The sequence below is a fragment of the Cyanistes caeruleus genome, unplaced genomic scaffold, assembly GCF_971803275.1.
Source record: "Cyanistes caeruleus unplaced genomic scaffold, bCyaCae1.hap1.1 HAP1_SCAFFOLD_213, whole genome shotgun sequence".
Lineage (NCBI taxonomy): Eukaryota > Metazoa > Chordata > Aves > Passeriformes > Paridae > Cyanistes > Cyanistes caeruleus.
The window spans coordinates 1-23646 of record NW_028255999.1 but is presented as its reverse complement, the minus strand read 5'-3'; the positions used below and the strand labels follow the sequence as shown (position 1 = coordinate 23646).

The 23646-nt window shown below is 51.3% G+C and overlaps 2 protein-coding genes across 4 annotated transcripts; both read left to right on the top strand.

Moving 5' to 3' along the window:
• The first annotated feature begins 1236 nt into the window (after positions 1-1236).
• Positions 1237-6838, top strand: LOC147645602 (uncharacterized). Its single transcript, XM_086874425.1, has 11 exons — positions 1237-1453; positions 1811-1882; positions 2264-2335; positions 2538-2609; positions 2704-2805; positions 3258-3472; positions 3650-3721; positions 4318-4416; positions 4859-4966; positions 5594-5768; positions 6295-6838. Exons 1-6 carry the CDS (start codon positions 1357-1359, stop codon positions 3398-3400), a joined length of 558 nt encoding a protein of 185 aa, XP_086730551.1. The 5' UTR covers positions 1237-1356; the 3' UTR covers positions 3401-3472; positions 3650-3721; positions 4318-4416; positions 4859-4966; positions 5594-5768; positions 6295-6838.
• Positions 6839-12114: 5276 nt separating this feature from the next.
• Positions 12115-19823, top strand: LOC147645601 (maestro heat-like repeat-containing protein family member 7). Of its 3 annotated transcripts, XM_086874422.1 has the most exons (14): positions 12115-14906; positions 15186-15250; positions 15395-15511; positions 15696-15844; positions 16578-16765; positions 16855-16992; positions 17267-17381; positions 17554-17691; positions 17884-18060; positions 18204-18356; positions 18516-18614; positions 18773-18875; positions 19153-19209; positions 19500-19823. In XM_086874422.1, the coding sequence occupies exons 5-14, from the start codon at positions 16590-16592 to the stop codon at positions 19697-19699; spliced, it is 1356 nt and encodes a 451-aa protein (XP_086730548.1). In that variant the 5' UTR covers positions 12115-14906; positions 15186-15250; positions 15395-15511; positions 15696-15844; positions 16578-16589; the 3' UTR covers positions 19700-19823. The 3 variants fall into 3 exon arrangements, with proteins under 3 accessions (XP_086730548.1, XP_086730547.1, XP_086730546.1); XM_086874421.1 differs by having other exon boundaries at positions 14457-14906; positions 18773-19209; XM_086874420.1 differs by lacking the exons at positions 12115-14906; positions 15186-15250; positions 15395-15511; positions 15696-15844 and having other exon boundaries at positions 16560-16765.
• The last annotated feature ends 3823 nt before the right edge of the window (positions 19824-23646 follow it).

Below are 23646 nucleotides of genomic sequence, written 5' to 3'. Positions count from 1 at the left end.
GGTTTTGAGACACCATTTATCTTCTAAACTCCATCCTGTACCTTAATTTTGACATGTGACATCTGCAAAGGGGTACATCTGCTTTGTAACACTGATTCTTGATTGTTTCTAATAATAACTTTAATAACAGCTACAATTTAGTGAGCATGAACCAATTCCATTTATTACAACTGCAAATACCCCTTATGCACCTTTTTATTGATTTCCATGCTAACGGCCTTGCTTTCTTCCTTGCTATGGATAAACCTGTATTTTCTCAATTTCTTCTTTTGCTACCTCAATTGTTTGGCCTGCAGACCAGTTGCTAAGCCCATCCACATTCAGCTCTTAGTCTTCAGAGGGAAACTTTGAGCACAGTGAGAATCTCCCAGTGTGCAAGAGGGTCCCTGTGTGCCAGCTGCAGCTGGGGCCTCAGCCATCTCCTCTCTCAACAGGTTCCCCTCTGCAGCTTCACAGGAAAGGCCAAACACCTCCCTCAGGGACACCTGCACCACACATTTCACATCTCCATGCCCATACGTGATGTCCCTGTCACAGCTGCATTACCAGCTTGCTGCTGTGCAGATGCTGCCACCACCCAAAGCAAGGCCCTGTGTCCCTGAGGGAACCCGCCCTGCTCTGTGGCCTGGACTGAAGGTGGGTCCCTCCTGCCAGGGCAGGGCCTGACACAGCTCTTCTGTTCCAATAAAGAGATGGAGCTCTCACCCCAGTGTCCGGCTGGTACCACCAGCAAAGCCCACACAGCACCAGCCCTGGCTGAGCTCCATGTCCAGGAGCAGGCAGGGCTGACCAGGGTGTGGGAAGGCAGGAGCCAGGCAGGGGCTGCTGTGACCAGTGGCAGGGCACTGAGGGGCTGGGGGAGTCTGTGTTGAGTGTCCCTGGGCTGAGGGCACATTTCCTTCAGTGGCATCACCTGGGCCTGGACCTCCTCCAGTGCCATGCCCAGGAAAAGAGGGAACCATCAAGAGCATCTCCTGGGACAGAACATGACCAGCAATGTCAGCAGGCAAAACCAAGGTTTTGTTTAGCAATGACCCTTTTATGAAGTCAAAGATTTACAATCAGTCCAGTACAGTTTGGAGTACAGATGGGAGTACACTTGCAGGAGGTACAGCCAAGGCCATGAGGTCACAGCAGTCTCTGGGGTGACAGCAGGCTGAGGTGACAGCAGGCTCTGAGGTCACAGAGGTCCCAGAGCCCCGTGGTTGCACAGCACCACAAGGACCGAGCAGTCAGTCCTTGACCACGACTGTTGTGGCAGCAGCGGCGGCGGCAGCAGCGGTGCTGACATTGGGACAGCGGTGTCAGGACAGTGGTGGCAGCAAGAGCTGCAGGACTGGCAGTGGGCAAGGCACCATGGCCTTTGCTCTGCGCCTCTTCCTCCTGCTCCTCCTGGCAGTGGCCCTGCCTGACAGGGCTGCCCAGGCTGCTCCGTGGCGAGCACAGGGAGCAGGTGAGCCCAGGGCCTGGCTTCCCTTTCCTGAGACAGCACTTCCTTCTCCCTGGGAAGCGTTGGGGATGGTTTTCCCCAGGGCTTGAGGGAGGGTTTCCTCTGTGGGAGGGAGAGAGTCCCCAGAGCCCCTGGGCTGGTCCTGCTGCCTCTCCAGGGATTTTGCACAGGGCCTGTAAAGAGGTGTTGAGAGTGACCAGAGCCAGCCTAGAGCTGCCCAGGCCCCTCTGCAGCTTTCGCCATGTCCATTGACATGTGGCTCCCATGGCCTTACCTGACCCCCTTGCAGTGCCCAGTTCCCTAAGGCAGAAGGGCATCCCAGCTCACCATGGAATGGTTCTGATCTGTGCTCCCTTCTAGACTGGGATGGTGACATGGAGAATCTGGAATCCCTGGGACATAATGGTTTGAGACCCATGGAGAATGCTGGAGGCAAGTTCTCAATGTCCCTTTCCGCACAGAATTATCAGTGTGAGTGTGGCAAGAGCTCACTCACGTGCCACTTCACTTAAGAGTCTGAAGGTTGATGGATTCTGGAAACTTCGCTCTGCTCCCTTCTGGAGCCCTGAGTGATCCCACAGCATTGCTGTCAGTGGGAGGAAGGAGCATTTAGCTGTCAATCTCTTCCCATGTGCAATGCCAGTGTCTCCTTCCGTGTGCTCTGTGCAGCTACAAGGAAGATCAGAGAGGAAGGGGCCAGGCCCAGGGCTGTGCCCCAGGGCTGTGCCTCGTGTGGCTTCTTTGCCAGCCCCAGGGAGCCTGAGGATCTCCTACGGTCCCAGGGGAACTCTTCTGTCCTGCCTTTCTTTGCAGCCAAGCCTCTTGGTGAAGGTGATCTGGCTTCCCAACCCACATCCAGGACTGAGGCTCTGGGAGATGGTGAGGGTAGGTCAAGGCCTTTCCCCCTGGGAGAGCTACCAGCTCAGAGCCCAAAGCTCAGCCAGGGCGGCATCGCTGCAGGTGCCAGGACAGAGCTGTGCAAGTGTTTGCCCTCGCCCTGCGTGATCCCCTCACCGCACCTGCGGCTCAGTGCTGCCTGTGCAGATCAGCAGACATGACAGAAGCTTCTGTGGCTGTTGAGTTACAGGTGTGTCTGCAGGGAGGATTTTCCAGGCTCCTGGGCTGGATGCTGCACGCAAACCCAGCTCCCGTCGCAGGGGTGAGTATTGTGTCCTTGCTGATCCCACAAGCTCAACCCTGATTTTGTGGGATCCATTCCTGGGAAATGGATATATATATATATTTTTAATTAGGTCCTCCAAGAGGAAAGAACAAAGCTACAGGACACTGGAAACCCCATGAGCCATCCAATACCATGCAGCAAATGCTGAAGGAAATGCTGCAGGGAGGACAAGGTGGGTTCATGTCCCTCAGCCTTCTCCTGACACTCAGCAGCCGGGGGCTTTCTCTGCACATCTGGTCACACCGTGCCTGGCACAGCAGGAAGGGATCCATGGCAGCCTTGCTGCCCCACTGCTGCTTTCATGCCCTGCAGGGCTGTTTCCCAGCCTGGCCTGGCTGCAGCTTCTCCCCAGCCTCTGCAGGAAGGCATTTGGCATCAGCTGACAGGGAGCCCAAACTGCAGCATGGGCCATGCACACCCTGAGATCCCCTGAAATTTCCTGGTCTTGGGGTAGATCAGGTTCTGGGGCTGTTTGGAGGAGGGAGGGCTCTGGCCAATCCCGTAAGTTTATATGATTTCCTAATCCTTATGCATGACCTCGACTAGTATCGCATCATGATGATACCACTTCCCTGAAAAGGGAATGGTTCCATCTGATCCAGCTGTGGCTCTTCCTTTCTCCAGAGATGAACCCAAAGGCTGTGCTGAAGGCGGCATTTCCCGGAGGAAGCAGTGGCTCATGGGCAGCCTCTGCTGCAGGAAGGGAGGCCATGCCAGGCACAGCCCCAGGAGGTAATTGCTGTGCCTCTGGGCCTGAGCCCTGCTGAGGCTTGAGCTGTAAATCTCTGCTGCTTGGCAGTGCCTGCCTTTCCAGGGATTTTGCACAGAGCATGGAAAAGGTATTGAGAGTGTCCAGGGCCAGCCCAGAGCTGCCCAGGCCCCTCTGCAGCTTCGGCCATGTCCATTGACATCTGGCTCCCATGGCCTTCCCCGACCCCCTTGCAGTGCCCAGTTCCCTAAGGCAGAAGGGGATCCCAGCTCACCATGGAATGGTTCTGATCTGTGCTCCCTTCTAGATTGGGATCGTGACATGGAGCATCTGAAAGCCCTGGCACATAATGGTTTGAGACCCATGGAGAATGCTGGAGGCAAGTTCTCTATGTCCATTTCTGCACAGAATTATCAGTGTGTGTGTGGGAAGAGCTCACCCTCATGCCATTTCCCTTAAGAATCTGAAGGTTGATGGATTCTGGAAACCTTGCCCCACTCCCTTCTGGAGCCCTGAGTGATCCCACAGCATTGCTGTCAGTGGGAGGAAGGAGCATTTAGCTGTCAATCTCTTCCCATGTGCAATGCCAGTGTCTCCTTCCATGTGCTCTGTGCAGCTACAAGAAAGAGCAGAGAGGAAGGGGCTGGGCCCAGGGCTGTGCCCCAGGGCTGTGCCTCGTGTGGCTCCTTTGCCAGCCCCAGGGAGACTGAGCTGCTCCCATTGCTGCTGCCAAGCCCTGGCCCTGCCTGGGGCTCAGTTCAGAGCTGCTGGCAGCTCCAGGGAGTCCTTTCTCCCCAGACTGCCATACAAGGGGCCCTTCCATCCCACTGTGGGGACACTGCAGGCACGTGGTCCCCCTGCTCCTGCTCCTGAGTGGAAGGCAGAGAGGAGGGAGTGCCTTGGAGGGCAGCAGTCACCCAGGTGCACTCATTGCCTCTCTGGACTGATGGAGAAATGGAACTACTTTCCATTAAGGTCCTCCAAGATGGAAGAACAAAGAGATAGAAGACAAGAAATCCCTGGAGGCATCCCAACTTCTGGACAAGATGCTGAGTAATCTGGAGTGACGCCGTGGTGGGTTCATGTCCCTCAGCCTCCTCCTGACACTCAGCGGCCAGGGGCACATCTGGACACGCCATGCCTGGCACAGCAGGAAGGGATCCATGGCAGCCTTGCTGCCCCACTGCTGCTTTCATGCCCTGCAGGGCTGTTTCCCAGCCTGGCCTGGCTGCAGCTTCTTCCCAGCCTCTGCAGGAAGGCATTTGGCATCAGCTGACAGGGAGCCCAAACTGCAGCGTGGGCCATGCACACCCTGAGATCCCCTGATATTTCTGTCTTGGGCTAGATCAGGTGTAGGGGATGTTTGGAGGAGGGAGGGCCCTGGCCCAGCCCAAATAATCTGGGTATTTTCCTGACCCTTATCCATGACTTTGACAACTATTGCCTCCTGAAGATACCACCTCCCCTAATGGTGAACAGTTCTGTCTTATCCAGCTGTCCTTTTTCCTTTCTCAAGTGCTGGAGCAGATGTTTGTGCAGATGATGGCATATGCTAGAGGAAGGAATGGCCCTGTGCCAGCTCCTGGTGCAGGAAAGGAGGAGATGCCAGGCCCAGGCACAGGAGGTAATTGCTGTGCTGGGCTCTCCCTCGGCAGGGCTGTGTGCCAGCAGCTCTTCCCTCAGGGCCTGCATGGCCCGGCAGCAGCCAAAGCTGGAGGTGCCATGGCTTCCAGGCCTCTGGAGCTCATTCCCAGCCCCTGGGAATCGGGACTTGTGCACCAACATCTCTCCCCCTGCAGCTGTTCCTGGAGCTGGCCCTGAGTGCCCAGAGGCCCAAGACACAGGAGCAGCCCAGAGTGGGAGCCCTGCCGTGAGCCCAGGGCCACAGACAGCCCTGGCTCCCAACTGGGCAGGGGATGCACTGGCCCCTTACAGGGCCTGGCTCTGTCCCCTTGGGCTGGGGGAGCTGTCACAGAGCAGGGAGGGTCAGGGGTGGCAGTGGCTGCTCAGGGATGGGTTTGGCCCGTGTCCCTGGAAGGAGCCACTGCCCAAGCAGCTGTGCTGTCCCTCTCTGGGGACTCTGCTCTCGGCCTTCTGGGCTTTGTTGGGTGGCACAGCCTGTGCCAAGGGGTGGCAAGGTGCCTGCAGGCCCCAGCTCTGGGGAAACAGAGAATGTCCTGGCCATATCCACCGTGCTGCCAGCTCAGCAATGGAGCACAGCACAGGCTCACGCTGCCCATTGCTCCCACAGATGCGCTTGGCAAGTCCAGTATAAATGCTGAGAATCCACCGAGCACCCCAAGAGTGTTCTGCCCGCAGGATGTGCGCAAGTCCTGCATGATAGGCACAGCAGTGACACTGTTCACAGTGCCACTTTCCATGGTCCTGTGCTATGTTGGATTCCGGTGGTAGAAGGACAAGAAATGGTAAGTTGTTGTTCATCTCCACCCTCCAGCTTCTTGAAAGGCTGCTCATAGTCAGGAAACATTCCCAGTGAGGCTGCTGTGCACTTGTGGGTAGTCAGTGGTTGCCCAAATAACTCTGCTGAGAGTTCTGCTGCTGCCCAGGCCTTTCATTGGCCTCTTAATTGCTGGGCCTTGTCCTGGGGAGCCCGCTGGGGCTGCAGCCAGTGCTGGCTGCCACTGAGGCTGCCTGGCCAAGAGCAGCCCCAGGAGCAGCGGGCAGAGGCAAAGCAAGGTGGGCAGGAGAAAGAGCGGGGACGAGATTGCCCTTGAAAGGCAGAGGTGCTCTGGGGCCCGCTCCTGGCCAGGGACCCTGTCCAGAGCCATCCCCTGCTCGCTGGGGCCTTGAGGGGCAGCTGTCCAGCTGGGCCAAGCTGTGCCAGCAGCTCCAGCCGTGCTGGGGAGCCTTGGCCGCTCTGGGCCCTGCTGTGCAGGAGGGTCCCTGAGTGCCCATGGCAGCTGGGGGCCTCAGCCACTCCTCTCTCCACAGTCACCCTGCTGCAGCTCCAGCATACCAGCCAAGGAGGTGTGACTCTCCCTTGCCCCCAGGGAGCCCAGAGACTGCCTCATTTGACAGCTCTCAGATGTGGCCTCAGAAGCAGGAGTCGACCTGGAAAGCAGAGCACCAGCACTCCGTGCCTCCCCCACGGCCCCCCAGCCCGGCTGTGAAGAGGAAGCCCCCTGAGATCCCCCCACCTCCTCCCCTCCCGAGCCAGCCACCCTGGTCCAGCTAGGACTGAAAGTGGGACAGCCATGGCAGGGCTTGGGCCACCAGCAGCTTGGGGCATCTGCTCTTGGCTTCAAATAATACATTACCTGTGGGTAACAGCCAGAGGCACTTTTCCTACTCTTCTACCTTCAACGGGAAGGGCTGAAGATTCTTCCCATGCCCTGTCTTATCCCTTGCTCTTTTGATTTTCATACAGCTGGGTGCTGGCTGAACCTTTTCAAAGAACTTTATTTACATTTCATGTTTTACCCCACCTACCAAGGAAAAAGAAAATAAATAAAAGATTTCTTCAGTTTAGACTTCATTTTTAATGTGGTTGGGCCACTCAAATTTTGAGCAATTAATTTTCCATGGTGCCTCTTCCCTTTTCCTTCCTATCTACCAAAAGTTCATCTGGACATGAAAATCAACAGAATTACTGAGATTCACCTCAAAGCCCAGAGGAGAATCTCACACAAAATATTCTCCCTGTATACTGCACAACAAGAAATATTCAGAGGAAAATACCGTGGCAGCTGAGGCTCCTGGAACTCCCAGAATCCTGAGCCTGCAGAAGAGGCAAACAACCCTGGCAGTGGCTGAGGGGAATTCTCCTCAGACTCCTCAGAAAGTGTGTTGCTTCAGGAGGGGAAAGCTTTTAAACCTTTGCCTTACCTTCCTCCTGTGCTAAAATGTAAGGCTCCTCCTGAGAAAATACTGAGCTACAAACAATTCTCCATTCCTCAATAAAGCTGCAAAACCAAATGTGGTCAGAAATTTCCCATCAAAGCCCATTTGCAGAGAAACCCCACCATACGTGAGCAAATATTTATTAGCATTTCAGTTCACTCAAAAGATTGCCCCTTTTTTTTCCCAGAGAGAATATTAGAACCATTTGCTCTTGACAGGACTCCTTGGATGGCCCCCAGACCTGGCTCCTCACCACGCCCTGCCCGAGGTGTTCATGCAGCCAGGCAGCACCACCTGACTTTGCCACCCTTTTCAGGCCTTGGGCACAGCTGGTGCCACGGTCCCCTCTGGTGCCACAGTCCCCTCTGGTGCCACAGTCCCCTCTGGTGCCACAATCCCCTCTGGTGCCACAGTCCCCTCTGGTGCCATAGTCCCCTCTGGTGCCACAGTCCCCTCTGGTGCCACGGTCCCCTCCTGGCTCGTGGTGTGTCCCTGCTGCTGGAGGAGCCCTGCTCGTGCTGCTGCCTGCATTCAACAAGGCCGGTGCTACTCCCCAGCTGAAAAGAGACTAAAGGCACTGCTTTGGGCAGCTGGTTGGAACGAGTTTAACACTTCCTCATCTCTATCACAGACCTCCTAAAACCTGTAACTTCTCTTATTCTTTTTCTTCTCTTCTTCTATACTTCTGTGTTTTTCTTTCCTCACAGATTTCTCAGTCCCCTTTGGGCTGAGCTCCTTTGGGATCCTCCCTCGTGGGCAGTCCCGCTTATCTCAGTTCTCTGGGTTTGAAGAAAATCTCCCAAGTTCATTAGAATCTTGTTTCTCATGTTTATTAGAAGGTTATTACAAAACTTGGCAGGTCTCTCCAGACTATCTGCACAAGCCCAATTCACCACAACCTGGCTCATTTTGCTCTGATGGTACAAAATGGCCCCGAACCACGCGGCTGCCTCATCTTTATATCTATTTCTAACCTTGTTAACTACGGACACGTGTATTGTTTTTCTATTTTAACAACTAAGTTTTCTGTATCTATTTACATAACTAAAACTGCAACTAACTTTCAACCAAACATTCTTTGTGCTCCCAAAAACTGCAGAATCATGGAGAAGAAGGAAGAAGAAGAGCTAAAAAAGACCACACCTTTCTTCCTCCATCTTTACTCCGTGTATTAAACCCCTATAAAATCTGTATTTTTCACCTCAGTGGCATACTAAACATTCTACTACTTTCTACTTAATTTTTTATAAATCCTGGTTTACCCAGGGAGAGATGGAAGCCTTTCTGTCAATGGCAAATAGGATTGATACTGTTTTGGAGAATAGGACAAACAGATAAATGTCTCTCCATTTCTGGATTCCTGTATCTCCCTCTTCTCTTTGCCAAAAAAAACCAACTTTTTTCTTTGATTACTTGTTTTAGAATGGCTTCCCTGACCCTGAATGAGTCAAGCAGATGATGTCTAGATTTGACACATTGGTCAAAGCTCTCCAGACATTTTCTCTCGACTGATTCATGGCAAAACTGTGTTGCATAAGGCAACCAACAAAAGATAAGGCACAAATACAATGGCTAATTGATCTTATTCAACAACCTTATCTCTCGCAAAAGTTCTTAAATTTCTGTATTAAACACCCCTCCCTCACAAAGTCCTCAGTCCATAAATTTTGCAGGCTGTTTGTTCAATGTCTAAGATGTTGAATGCTGTTTTCATGCTAAATCACGTTTGCGTACTGGCTTCTTGATTTCTGGAGTCTTCGTCTGCTTGTTTCTCAGCTTGATACGGTTTCACGCACTTTGCAGGAACCCACTTTGGTCCTGCACCTGTGGAGACACAAGCATATCCTTTTCCTTTTTTGCCTGAAAGGGTACTCAAAGGAGTTTTTAAGCTCCATTCCTGGGGACAGAAGAGATGTGAGGTGACTGTGACATCGGCACCTGTGTCCATCATCCCTTGAATTGACACTGTCTTGCCATTTTATGTCAAGTTGCAGGTGATTACAGGTCTATCACGACTTATCTGCTTTACCCAGGTGGCATGAACTTCAGTAGACTCATTAATAGATAATACTTGCCTGCTGATCAATGGTCTGATTGGATAATTTGCATGCAGAGGCAAAGCAATGGCTTTAGCTACTAAAGGTTTTGCCGAAAAGATCCATGGAGGATGTAAAGCTTGAGCTAAAACTGTCAATTCTTCATTCTAGTCTGCAGAAACAACACATGGATAAATAACAAGCCCCAAAATACTGCATCTGTCCTTGCCTATAATCAGGAAGTCTTGCCTCTTTTTTCGATGTTCCGGAGACTCCTGTATGGAGTACCGCATGATCTTCATTCAAAAAACAAACCAAGTTGGATGTTGCCAATTCACATTGTGCACCTGGTGGCAATAAGCCTGGATCACTGGGAAATTGACAAATGGTCTTGCTGAGGGAATCTGATTGGCATTCCCTGATGATCACTCTCTGACCAGAGGCCTTTAATGGAACTGACTTTGAGGCTGTCGCTCCATCTCCATTTGTGTCATCATGTGGTGACTCTTTGCACTGTTTTTGGAGTTTCCCAGCAGAGCTAGAGGTTTTCCCTCTACATGTGTTTTTGAATAGCATTGGCTGGGATGATGTTTTCCTCTTCGGCACCTGGGACAAAGGCTTTGTACTTTTTTCTGCAATGGGCAGCTCTTTTTCATGCTTACCAGTTTCCCACATGGAAAGCGTGCTCCCTCATGAAGCGATGTTTCCATCACACCTGCACAGCTGAGTCACTGAAAACCTGACTCCATACTCTTTACTATTTTCATAAATCCTTCGAGTTGTTCTTCGAGCATTCTCTCGAATTCTTCTGTCGAAACACTCGCAACATGCGGAGTGCCTATCTTGCTACATGCCTCTATCATTTCTTCCATGGTTGGATATCCAGGCAACGCACTCTCAGTACGTCTGCACTCTGCATTAGCATTTGCGAAGGCACGGCCTTGAAGCATGTGTGGCTTCACCTTTTCATCCATCACCTGCTGGTCAATCACCTGTGTGAGGTGATCAATGAAGGTAGTGAAAGGCTCTGAAGGGTCTTGCTTCACTTCTGTGTAGATGCCTTCTGAGGTTCCAGTAGGTTGAATTTGCGGCAGTGTCTTTTCAGATGCTTCTACAACATCTCGAAGCACTTCTGGAGGCAGATCTGCTATTTGAATTTCTGGCTTGTGATACGGCACATTTACTCCTGCCATTTGAGTTGCTGTGATGTCTGCATACGGTCCTCTTGCATATTTGTTCCTCAGTTCAAGGAGAGCTTTTCTCCATCTTGAATTCCACAGTATATATTGTTAATCTGTGAAAATTGTTGAGGCTATATACTTGGAGTCATATGGTGTCATTTCAAGGCTGAGGAAAAGACCTCTTAATAATTGCTGAAAATATGGAGAACCAAGTCCTTTTCCTTCCACAGCATCTAATAAATCCTTTAAAAGACAGCGATCCACAGGCTCCCATCTAGGAACATCATCTCTTCTTCCAAGCCTCACTGGTAATACTGTAATGTCCTCAGTTTCTCTGAAAGCATCAGCACCTTCCTTGAGAAGTACCTGCATATCAGGTCTTCCCCCTCCTCTTTGAGGGAGATTTGATATAGATTGTAGCTTTGGTTGTTGAGGAGCTGTAGGTATAGTAGAAAAATACAGTGGTTGTGGATTGTGAATGCACACAGCTTCCTTTAAATCTTGAAAAACAGGAGAAAATTGTAATCTTGTCGAAGAAGAGATGTCCTGTCCTGAGAACCAGTCCTTTGGAGCAGTCTTTTGAAAAGCTGAAATATCGGCTTGAAGCAGAGAATGTGGCATTTGAATCGATGACAGAGGAATTCCTTCGCCTGCTGTTGTTGATATTGCGTCGTTTTTGTCTAAAATATTCTCGATTGTATTTGTAGAAAAAATTAGAAGCTGCTGTGATGCCTTTTGGCCACAAGGTAGCGCTGCTGCTCCATGAATTCGCTCTGGCTTCAGTTTTATAAACGGCTGAGCCTCCAACGGGTTTTGTACCATTCGAAAAAAATTCTAAAATTCTAAAAAATTCTAAAATCCCGTATTTAGGGAGGAATTCCTTTTTAGGAGATAAATCCCTTTTAGGAATTTATGGATTTTAGTACTTTTTCGTACTTTTCCAAACTGCTCACTTTGCTTTCCATAGTAATCGCAACACCCTCTGCTTTTTCAGCTTTCCCCCACACCTCTCCCTCTTTTCCCAAATCCTCTGAGGCGTTGGGATCAGGGGCTCCCACGCTGTTGAGGGATTTGGGGGTTTCCCTTGCTTTTGGAAAGGGCAGTTCGGATCTGGGTGGCTGGGTTTCCTCTCCCCCTGTTCCACCCCCTTGGCAAGGCAGTTTTGGAAAATGACTGTGATACATTACATTAAAGACAGTATGACTTGTTTCTGTCATATTTCCATGGACACACATTCCCGGGGTTTCTAACTCTTTTAACCTCATATTTGCATTTGCCCATATATAGGGTTCAAACAATTGCTCCTTGCTAATGGTGGGGTAATTCTCTCTCACCCAGACCAGTAAAAATTCCAACTCTTTCGTTGGAATTTCATATAAGGACTGCTCTATTATTTTTTCTAATTTTTGTAAAATTGCCTGTTCCTCCTTAGAAATATTCCATCTCATCTCCTAGGTTGGACAGAGCTTACCAGACATGCTGGCTATCTCTTCAGATTACTGACCAGCAGAATCCGATGTTTCTGAGTCCTGGGCCCTTGAAACTCTGGAATTTGATAGCAGATATTTTCATCCAGATGGATTTCTTTCAGGAACTGGCTGCTCTGATCCAGGCAGGCTTTGATCGAATCCTTTGAGCTCTTACTGACCGACAGATATGGGACACCACTTGTTGCTGTGGAATCTTGGTCTCCTCAGGGCTAAGCCCTTCTGGGATACCTCTTCAAAGGGGAGTTTCCCTTATCTCAGTTCTGTTTCAGGAAAGATTCTCCAAAGGCTTGTTTGCTTCTTGTTTCTTGCGTTTATTAATATTTATTATCAAAAGACTTGGCAGGTCTTCCCCAGACTTTCTGCACAAGTTCAGTCCACCACAGCTTTGTGGTGACTTGAATAGCACAAAATGGCCTTGAACTGCATAGCCTTTTTATCTTTATTCTTAATCTTTCCCAATTAAGTATAGACATGTAAATTATTTTTCTTAGTGACCCTATGACCCAAGACGTTGTGTGCTGCACTGCGGCATTCTCTATCCAATCACCTGCTACTACCCAAAAACCTCTAAAAGAAGAAGATGAAGAAGAAAGAAGAAGGAAAAGAGATAACACCCTAAAGTAGCCATTTTGTCTTCTTGTTTTCTGTTTTCTAAACTAGCTTATACACTAAACTTTAACTTTTTTCACCCAGTGACTTAAGAAAACTCTCTAATCTACACACTTACACTTTTAGTTTTTCTACTTAATTTTAAAAGTTGTTTTCATGCTGTTCAATGAAATTCAATGTTTTCTTGGATGTCAGAGCTAGGAACCAGAGACAAGGGCACACTCTGTGCCTCAGACTCCAACACAGACCCTTTAGGTGCTCACTTTTCATCACTCTCTAATTTATACAAAAGCTACCACTGGCTACACTTTTGAATCACATGACCTTGGCTTCAAAAAATGACCCTCTAGGATTCTTTCTAATGTGCTGAAATGCATTCTAGTGGACTCATTTCAATAACAACTTTACTTCTTGTGTTATTCATTCTTAATGCTATCTACATTTCCAAACTTAGCAGTATCTATTAGTAGTTCTTCTCTTTTCCTTATCTTCATTCCCTGTATACTACACCTTACACACACTGGGTATCTCTGAGTCACCCAACACCAATATTCTTTTTTATATTACTAACAAGCAATGTATACAAAAGGATGACATGTTCTGCACAATCTCCAAGGAATTGCAGTATGACACGACATAAAACGAGTTTCTGAAAACACTGCCTAAAGTAATCATCAGAAGTATATGCTGATGTAAGCCTGGAGTTCACAAGCCTTGACTGTTTACATGGTTTCTAAAACCTCATGTGACTGCTCAGTGTTGTTCAAACACTTGTCAAACTCAGAGGTGCTTGATGCTGTCACCATTTCCTGGGAGAAGCTGTCCCAGTGGCTGACCATGCTCTGGGTGAAAAACCTTTTCCTAATATTCAAATATAACCTGCCCTGAGCCAGCTGCCTGCCCTTTTCTTGACTCCTGACTGGTCACAAGCGTGAAGAGATCTGCACCTGCCCCTGTGATTCCTCCCAGGAGGATGCTGAAGACCCCAAAGACTCTCTTTAGTCTCCTCTTCTCTGGGCTCAACTAAGTGACCTCAGCTGCACCTAGGCCTTCCCCTCCATACCCTGTCCCATCCTTGCAGCCCTCCTTTGCATTCTGTCTAATGGCTTGATAGCTTTTGATATTGTGCTGCCCAAAACTGCACCTCTCTGCTTTCAGTGCTTCTCCTGGCTGCTCCTTCAGGCTGCTGGCACCATCAGCAGAGACACAGAACAGCTTCTCCTGCCAGAGTTAGCCCTGTCATCTGCACTTCCCCACATGTCTGCCTTGATGTTCACTGGGGACCTCCCTGGCAGGTTCAAAAGCTAAACTTGAACATTTTTCACATGCTTGCTTAACATATTTATTCACTTACATGAGGCGTATTTCTGCTGAAACTACAAACTTCTATTCTTACTTCAAGTCTGTGCAACTTTATAGTTCTAAAGCTTCAAGCCTTCTCCAAGGTCTCAGGTCAAACTTTGCATCCATCTCTATCTCGGAGCCTGTATGCTCAAGGCCTTGAAAGCTTTCTATGCCTGCATTCCCCACATCTGCCTGTGTCACAGCCTGTGCGGGTTTAGGATGGTCACCAGACAGGACGTGTCCAAAGGAGGCTGTGCCAGCTTCTGTGCAAGGCCCCGTGCCCTTCCTGCTGCGGCTGTGTCGGCAGCCCTGGGGCTCCTTCTGCTGCCCTGAGCCTGCAGAGCAGGGCAGTGTTTGCTGATGGTTTGAGCTGTTCTTAAAGATCCTGTCAGGTGGCCTTAGACATTTGGAGTGAGGGATTCCTTCCAACTGGGCCAATTTGGGGGGGCTGGGGGTGGCCTGAGGGCAGGTGGCCGTGTGTGCAAGGGCCCTTTGTGACATGGTGCAGCATGGTCACCATGGCATGGCACAGGACAGGGTGTCAAAGGGCCCATGTGACATGTGGTGACATAGGAGCTGGTGGTGACACAGCCACACCACAGTGCTTGGTGCATGCGACAGGACAGGACACACCAGAGCGGTGCTGTGAGGAGCCCCTGCACAGCACACTCGCTTCTGTCAGACCCGGAGCTTTTCTGAAGTGTTATTCCTACACGTGACCTCGAGGCCAGACCTCAGTCCTTGACGAGGAGCCTCCCGTCCTTGTGGCAGGAGGCCTCGAGACCCAAGAGCAGGACTTGTCCTGTGGTCTTGCCAGGACTTCAGTCTTGCAGGTGCCTTCCAGCCACAACTACAGCACTTGCCGACGTGAAGCTGTTGCAAGGCATCGCTCCTGCAAGTAGCCATAAATCCAATCACTGGCATGGAGCAGAGAGCCCTGAGAGCACCCAAACTGGCCTGGGTGGAGGAGGAGGAAGAAAGAGGCCCTGGAGCTTCCCCAGCACAGACTAAAGAGGTGCAGCAGTTCCAGCTGCTACAGGAGGGTGAGTGGCAGAGCTGAGCCACAAGGCTGGGGCCTGCATCCACCTGGGTCCTGTCCCATCCCATCCCATCCCATCACATCCCATCCCATCCCATCCCATCCCATCCTCTGGGGACACACCCATGGACAGGACCAGAGAAGGGCCAAGGCTGTGCCTTGGCAGAGGCTGTGCTGCATTAACCGGGGGCATCCCAGAGCTGTCCCTGCCTGGGGAGTGCACGGCTGGGCTGTGTTCTCTGGCCTCTCCTGCAGACCCTCAGCTCTGGCTGCTCTTTGCCAGATGCAGCCATGGACCAGACTCAAGAGCAGGATCCCACCTGTGGCCTCATCTCCAGAACAGCGCAGGTACCTGCAGCCATCCCCACCTGGGCTGGGCCTGCTGGCACTGCCCAGCCCAGCACCGAGCTTGGAGCACTCCATGCAATATCCCTCTCTTCCCGACCTTCTTTCTCCTGCCTGACTTGCAAATTCATGAAATGCATTTGGCAGGAAGAGACCAGCATCATGGGCATTGCGTCCATGGAAAACTGTGATGTCTACACCACTGACACCAGTGCTGCCATGCTGAAATGGATTTTGGAGAAGGCTCTTTCCAGTCCAAAGCAAGTAAACCCTGTGGCCAGGGTTTGATCCTCCAGGAATTGCTTGGCCTCCCAAGCCACGCCTGCTGCTCACTCTAAGCCTTGGAGGCCATTGCAGTGTGATGAGAAGGAAAGCACTTCTCTGGGGAAGCTGGGGACATTCCTGACTCCTTCTGACAGCTTTCCAACTCTCCCCATGCCTTCTCCAGGTGCCTGCCATCGTGAGGTGCATCCACCAGGTGCTCATGACCAATGAATCTGCTGAGCACAGGCTGGAGAGGACCCTGCTGGATCTCACCGAGGCACAGCCCGACGATGTGGTCATTACTCTCCTGCGTGTGGCCCCAACGTGTGACAGGTATGGGGCCCACCTGTTCAGAGGGCTCACGGCTCCCCAGCCCATTGCCCTGTACAGACTGGCCCAGGTGTGTCACCAACAGAGACTTCCAGGGGCCTCTGGCTGCTCCCTTTTCCAGCCCTGTTACATCAGCCCCTGAGCCTGCTGCCATGCTGCCACCCTGCCCCTCAGCAGCCTGTCCCCACAAGCCTGGGCTGCCTGGCTGCTGCTGCTGCTGCTGCTGCTGCTGAGGGGCAGTGGGCAGAGGCAGAGCTGGCAGCCAGCTCAGCTCCCTGCTGCTACCCAGGCCATGGGGATGTGTCTGAGACCCTGTGCCTGACATGGAGCTCTGACCCTGCAGAGCTGCAATGACCATATGGAAGAGGATCTTGTGCTCGCCCAGGACTGCACAGAGGGCACTCCTGATACTCCTGGGTGTGCTGGGGGACTGGCCACAGCACAGCAGCTGCACATCGGATTGGGAGACCACGGGTGTCTTTGCCCTGGCTGTGAGTTTCTGGAACTGGCCTGCACTCACCCCAAGGCTGCCTCTCCAGCAGCTCTGCACCCTCCTTCCCCCACTGCATCTCCCTGCCTCGGGCACTGGGCTGAAACCTGGCCTAGGGGCAGCTTCAGGGCCACCAGGCCAGGTTCTCTCCCTGCGTCTTCCCCGTCCTCTCCCTGCCACACTCAGGCCCTGCTACATGGACACCTGGACACTGAGCGCTGTCTCAGGCTGCTTTGTCCCCTGCAGGCAACTGTGGTGATGTGGAAGATCCTCCAGGTGCCCTGCTGGCCAGAAGCTTTAACAGTGTATTTCCCCCAGCTCTTTGTGCATCTGCTCCTCCAAGTGTTCTTCAGCACAGAACAGATGCCAGAGGAGGGCTGGAACTTCTGGAAGAGATGCCAGGAAGAACACGGCTTTGCCACCAGCCCCAACAGGTGCTCCATCCCAGTCCTCCTGCCCCTGCCACGTCCCAAGGGCAGAAGCCAGTGCTCCCAGCATGACCTGGACTTTGCTGTGCACACAGGTTTGCAGTGCAGACCCTCAAGTTTCTCCTCTGCCAAATGCACCATGAGGAAGCCGTGCTGTCAATGGAACACAAGTGTGGCTGGGACACGCTGCTGTGTGCTGACACCCACCACTGTGCCGTGGGTCTGCTGGCCAGGTGAGACCCCCTTCTCCCCACTGCCTCTGGCATTTCTGCCCTGGGCCCAGGGCCTGGCCCAACACAGTACCCATGCTTGTGGGCCAGAGGGCCTTGTTAGCAAGGGATGGCCAAGCAGACTGGGAAAAGGCTGGGAGAGGAAAGAGCCCACAAGGAGCTGCCTCCCAAGGAGCCCATATCCATTCACAGCTTTGGGGGGAAAGACCAGGCCCATGGGAGTGAGTCCCCTGGCAGAGATTTGCTCAGGGTCCTGGTCCCATTTTTACCCTGTCAGGGAGATGCACCATGCTTCTCTAGGGTTGTATTCCAGAACTGCATTGCACTTCCTCTGGCTGCTCAGCACACAAGAGCCACACTGGGATCTGCCTGCCCTGGCATTCCTTGTGGAGGTGAGCCTGATGGCCAGCACTACCTCCCTGTGATGCCTGCCAGCTCTCTGCCCTCTCATAGCCCCAGCTGCCTGGGACGCTGCCTGTGCCCTGTGCTGCTGCCCGGGCCCGGCCCTGTGCGGTTCCAGGCTTCTGCCGGCTGGCTTCCCTGTCACTGCCCTGTGCCTTTCAGATCCCGGAGTACCTGGACTCCAGTGAATGCAGTGACAGTGTTGTGCAGGTCTCCTCAAGGTGCCTGCAGAGCGAGTGCAGGGAGAGGCGTCACCTGGCACTCAGGGCCCTTCTCAAGTTCATTGACCATCCCTCCATGGTGAGAAGGGGACAGTGGCTGAAGCTGGGGAATGCAGTCACTTGGGCTTGGCTGGGCTTGGAGCTCTGAGGCAGCTGCTCCCAGCTCTCCTGACTCCTGCTTCAGCTGCCCCAGTGCTTCGGGATTGGCCTTTGCACTCTGGGTTCTGCCACAGCAGCAAGCTGCGATTTCACACACTTGTGTTCCACACAGGCGAAAAAAATGTGGAGCCTGACTGAAACACTCATGGACCTACTTCAGGACAAGGAAGCAGACATAATTGGGATGTCACTCATCATACTCAGCTTCATATTCACCTACAAATACATTGTGGTACCCAGCCCCATTGCCCTGCAGCTGGCTGAGGCGCTCCTGCCGCTCTTCGACCACGTAAGGCTCTGTGCCCTCAGCCACGGGCACTGAGTGCTGCCCAGACACTTTGTACTCTGTGGATTTTCAGGCCTGTGCCAATGTGAGCCTGGAGCACACAATGCTAACATCAACTAACATCATTTACCCTTCCTTTCTTACAGGAGAATAACCAGGTCCAGCTGCTCTCTATAGGGCTCTTCCGAGGTACGATGGACTTTTTGGGAAGGGGAAAAAATCCTCTGGAGATGCCTGTGCGCCAGAGCCTCCTGCCCCTGTTCTTCCATTGCCATGATGAGAACCAGCGTGTGGCAGAGGTGAGGATTCGTGGGCTGCTGGTGTTGCTCTGGGAGGGAGCTGGGCTGCCTCCTGCCCTGGTGCCTTGCCGGCCGCAGCCTCCTCCAGGCCTTGGCACAGGGACGTGGCTCCTGTGCCCTGGGCTGTGGGGCCAACTTTGGGTCTCTGCTGCTCTCCAGGCCTCCCTGGAAACGCTGCATTGTGCAGCCAAGTTCCTGAAGAGGAGGGATCTCCAGAAGCTGGAACAGGAGAACATGTGGATGTTGGGCGACATCCTGGTAAGGGTGGCCTGCAAGCCCCAGCCTCAGGCTGGAGAAGCCCCCTGCCCCTGGTGCCCAGTGTGTGGGGCTGGCCGGGCCTCAGGGCTGGGCGGGCACGGGAGGCCGGGGCTGGGGCACAGCCGGAGCCAACCCTTCTCTCCTGCCGCTCTCTGCAGCTGGCACAGGACACGAGCCGAGCGGCCGAGCACCTGCGCCGGGCCCTGCCGTACCTGCAGAGCCCACAGGAGTCCCTGCGAGCGGCGGCCATCAGGTTCATGGGTGAGCCCCGAGCCCGGGCTCCCTCCCCGCCCCGCCGCAGCTCGGGCCCAGCCGCGGCTGCTGCCCCGGCAGCGGCACCCGGGCCCGGCGCCCTGGAGCCCCGGCTGCCCTCGGGGCCGCTGCCGGCCTCTGGCAGCCGTGCCCTTGGGCTGAGTCAGGATGCGGCAAGGGCCCGGGCTGAGCCCTGCAGGGCCAGGAGGGCGTGTGGCCCCAGGGCTGGCAGCGCCGCTGGCAGGGAGCTGTGCCGCTGGGGCCCTGACAGGCTCTGTGTTCCCAGGGATGGCCGGGCGGCACCTGAGGGGGCAGCAGGCAGAGCTGCAGCTCATCTCCGAAGGTGAGTGAGGGCAGCGGGCTGACAGCGGCGGCTGTCGGGGGGAGCTGCAAGCCCTGGCCCGGCTGCGGGGGGCTCTGCTCCCTGTGCGGATGAGGGGCGGCGTGGGCAGAGCACACCGAGATTTCAGGGGTACGTGGGGCATTCGTGGCCAGCAGCTTCGGGCTGATCCCCTTGGTCCCTGCTCCCTCCTGGCCGTGGCAAGAGTGGGCTGGCATGGCCCTGGCAGGGGGCTCTCGTTGGGTCACCGCAGGTCTGGGATCTGACCGTGGCTCTGTTGCTCTCTCTTCCAGCCCTTGAAGCCATGGCAGGTGGCATCAGCCTTGAGGAGGGAAGCCTGGCCAGTGAAACCCTGGACCTTCTCAGGGCAGGAGACCGTGCTCCAATCTCTGTGTTCCTGAGGCTGAGAGATCAGCTCCACAGGGCATGGAGGTCACGGCCTCGTCCATGGGGCTGTGCCTGGCTGTGCTGCTGGAGCTCCACTGAGACGTGATCTGGGAGGCTCTGTCTGCTGTGGCCGCCTGATCCAGCAGGCATTTTCCATTTATTTCAAGTCTGTCCATTTCGTGTTTTCAGTTTTCTGTAGTGTTTAAATATAGGATGTGTTCTAAGAAACAGACTGCAAGACTGTTCTTTTGCTGCCCAGGGTCTGCAGGGCATAGGGGAAGAGGGGGAAAAGGGTGCTTGTGCTCAGCAAGCTGCCCAGGTGTGCAGTGGTGCAGGGAAAATGGCCAGAAGACCCTTGGCCTTTGGTGGTTGTGCTGAAGGCACAAGCCCTGTCCCAGCCTGACAGCACCGTCTGTGTCCTCCTGCCTATGTGGTGCTGGCTGGATTGCTGAGGGCTCCCAGGTGTGTCTTGATCCAGCTCCATGAGCAGCCTCCAGGTTTGATCTGCCTTGTTCCTGGTAGCTGGCTGCTCTGGTGCTTCCCTGGAGCTCCAAATTGGAGCAGGTTTATCTGAGGGGGGTGAGAATGGCAGGATGTGCCAGGACCAGAGCCCTTGGTATTTCAAGGAAGAATCCATCAATCCACTTTTCCAGGAGACCCCAACCCTCTGAATCACACCTGGGATAGAAATCAGCAGAATGGCTGGAGTTCTTAAGACCGGAATGCTGGGAATAAAATCTGGTCTTTAATTAACCCCATTTCCTGATGGGAAATAATCCAGTAATTTGGTTCCTGGAATTGGAAAAAGAAGGAAATGGTTTTTTGGGAGGTGCCATAGGTGCTCCTGGACGGGGGATTTCCCTAATCCATCCTTCCCTGATTGAGGAATGGAAGTTTGTGGGATGAGCCAGGATTAACAGACCCCTCCCTCAGGTGTGTGATCCAGGACTTTTCTGCTTTTTCCCAGCCCAGGTTAGCCATGTGCAGCATTCCAGAGGGATGGGGCTATCATGTTTGTAATCCATGATTTTCCCATTTTTTTCCCCAGTTGTTCCCAGTCCAGGTGAGCCGTGTGCAGCCTTCCAAATGGATTGGTTCAATCCAGGAAGGATTTTATTCCCTATGGGAATAAACCTTGTCTCTAAAACACTCCCAGAATGGCAAAATCCTGATTTTAGCAGCTTTTTCCAGCTCCACATTGCAGGAATTCATGGATCTGCTGAATAGTGGATGCTCATCCCGAATATTCTGCCCATTTGTCTAGGAACACTCCGGTGATGGTGCTGATACAAGTTGTGCTGATTCAGTCTTCTGAGATTTTTGGGAATGGTTTTTTTATGTGATTTCAGGCATCTGGCGGGGTGGGGGGGGAAGGACACAAATCATTTGGAAAAATACCGGATAATGCTGGGAATGAGGAAATGTCAGTGGAAGCAAGCAGAAAGTTAGTGGGAAAAAACAGAATTTTTAAGCAGGGAAAAAAAGGATGACATTCCTACCAAATGCACTGGATGCGTATGGATGCTGAAAGCAGGCAGGGAGCACAGAGTCTAAAAAAACTGAAACTAAGTCACACAGGCTTCTCGCTCTGGAAAGCATAAGAAGGAATCCCAACAGTCCTTGTTGAAGGACACCAATTGGCAGGTGTTGTTTAGTCAAGGGCTGGTGTTCCACTTAAGCAATGAAGGTGATGTGTACCTTTAATGAGCAATAAGAGTTTTACCTCTCAGACCTTCTCGACCATGTGTATAAAAGAAGATTAAGAATAATAAACTTTGCTCTCTTGGACAACGCAGCCAAGGGAGTCAGTGTCATACTCCTCGCCGTTCCTAAAATAGTGCGAGAGAAAAGAATAACTTGGAGGTGGAATAGGAGAAATTCCAACACAACAGGTTAGCAAGGCCTGGGAGGGCCCAAATTTTTCATTTTAGTTGGGAAATTTTTTGGTGCTTATCAATGTTATTGCATTTTTTTCTCCAAGAAAATCCCACTTTTCCTTTCTGATGGTACTGGCAGTCACCTCCTGTTTTTGTAGTTCTGATTTTGCCCATCCATATTCCCAAAAGTTTTTCGAAACTTCTGTAAAATGATGAAAATGATGATGGACTGTGGCCTTTTTACTTTCTCCTTACTTGTGATGCAATTGCAGTGAAAAGAAGAAGAAAAAACATTGATAAGAAATGGTCAAAAAAAAAAGATAAAAAGATCAGCATTTTACCATGTATCAGTGCCTGACTATTTGCTTTAAAGCTTTGTTTGGCTAGTGGTCTTTTTGCTATAAAATAGAATTATATGAAGCCCTGAGGATGTTTAAAAAGAAGAGAAAAAATAATTAAAATGTAAAAAATTGTTTTTCACGGGAGCAATCCTTTTAGAGCATGAAAAAAAAAATCCCACAAAAAGAATAATAGTGTAAATAATCATATTCATAACTGTATTAGTAAAACATTGTCATTGTTCTGAATATTTCTTCTTTGTAGCTTTTTGGGGACTAAAAGTTTGCAACTTTATTTTGCTATTTAAAAGACCTTATTTTCCCATGTATTATTCTGGAGAAGAAAACTGCTTTGCTTTTTTTTGATTTTTAATTTTTATTCCTTTGAGTTGTCAGGAATTTTCCTGGTTGAAAAATAAAAAAATAAGGAGAGATAAAGAGATAAGGGGAAAAAAGGAAGAAAAAAGGTTAAAATAAAGGAAAAATCTCTTGAAAATATAAAAAAATAAACAAAAAAACCCCAGTTACACTGTTTTCAATGTGTGACTGAGTGCCTTGATTTTTCCATGTTTTTTGGTGCTTTCAGGATTTATAGAGCTGTCTGGACACAATGTTGAGCTTGGCAGAGATTCCATAGCCGCTGGAGCCATTCCCAGTTTTTCTTTCCACCTGTAGTATCTGATGCCGTCATGTACATGACCATTCTGTAGCAGTAACTGTGCCATTTTTCAAATTCCTGATGCCTGGAATGATGTTATTCTATGGGAATTAAGAAGGGAAGCTGGAGGATCTGAAATTCTCTATGCCCGGAATGTGTTATTCCACAGAAATTTTGGAGGAGAGCAGGAGGATTCCAAATTCTCAATGCCTCGAATGCCATTATTCCATGAGAATTTGGTGGGAATTTGGGAGGGGAGCTGGAAGACTTAAAATTCCTGAAGCTTGGAATGCTGTTAATCCCTGGGAATTTGGGAGTGGAAATGAAGGATTCCAAATTCCCAGTGTTTGTAATACTGTTATTCCATAGGAATTTCAGGAGGAAAGCAGGAGAATTCTAAATTCCAGACACCTGGAATGCCACTATTCCATGGGAATTTGAGAGGGGAGGTGGAGGAGTCAAAACTCCTGATGCCTGGAATGCTGTTATTCCATGGGAATTTGGTGGGAATTTCAGAGGGCATATAGAGGAGTTGGAACTCCCGATGCCCAGAATTCTGTAATTCTATGTTTTTGGTGGGAATTGGGAAGGAGAGCTGGAAGATTTTTAAATTCTTGATACCTGGAATGCCATTATTCCACAGGAATCTGTGAGGGGAGCTGGAGGATTCCAAATTCCCAATGCCTGGAATGACATTATTCCATGGATATTTGGGAGAGGAGCTGGAGGATTCCAAATCCTCGGCACCTGAAATGCCGTTATTCCATGGTTTCCATGTGCTGCCCAGAAAATCCAACCCCCGAGTTTCAAATCCAACTTTTGACTTTCAAATCAAACCTTTGACCACGTAAACAATCTTGGAACTCAAGTGCAACCTAGACAATCAAATTTAACCTTAAAACACCTGGGATGGGATGGGAGGGGATGGGATGGAATTGATAGGACCAAGCTTCTTTTTTTTTTCCCCAGAATGCAAGAAAGACAGTCAGAAAAGCAGAAGGAAACATAACAGTATCTCTGTACAACTGAATTGTCCTGGGAAACTCAGAAATTGATGGTGTTCTGGTGCTACTGCCAATCCCTTCCATGGAAAAAATTCATTCCAGGAAGGAGCAACATCATCTGACAGATGCCCAGAGTTGCCAGCAGTTGCTCCAGGAGCTCCTGCCATCAGCCCCTG

What these genes read in the sequence shown, in the direction of transcription:
- LOC147645602 (XM_086874425.1), top strand. Translation starts at nt 1,357, where the DNA reads ATGGCCTTTGCTCTGCGCCTCTTCCTCCTGCTCCTCCTGGCAGTGGCC. An exon ending in GTGGCGAGCACAGGGAGCAG is followed by an intron (nt 1,454 to 1,810) that starts GTGAGCCCAGGG and finishes GCTCCCTTCTAG; the next exon opens with ACTGGGATGGTGACATGGAG. An exon ending in GGCTCTGGGAGATGGTGAGG is followed by an intron (nt 2,336 to 2,537) that starts GTAGGTCAAGGC and finishes GTTGAGTTACAG; the next exon opens with GTGTGTCTGCAGGGAGGATT.
- LOC147645601 (XM_086874421.1), top strand. Translation starts at nt 16,590, where the DNA reads ATGTGGAAGATCCTCCAGGTGCCCTGCTGGCCAGAAGCTTTAACAGTG. An exon ending in TTTGCCACCAGCCCCAACAG is followed by an intron (nt 16,766 to 16,854) that starts GTGCTCCATCCC and finishes CTGTGCACACAG; the next exon opens with GTTTGCAGTGCAGACCCTCA. An exon ending in TCATTGACCATCCCTCCATG is followed by an intron (nt 17,692 to 17,883) that starts GTGAGAAGGGGA and finishes TGTTCCACACAG; the next exon opens with GCGAAAAAAATGTGGAGCCT.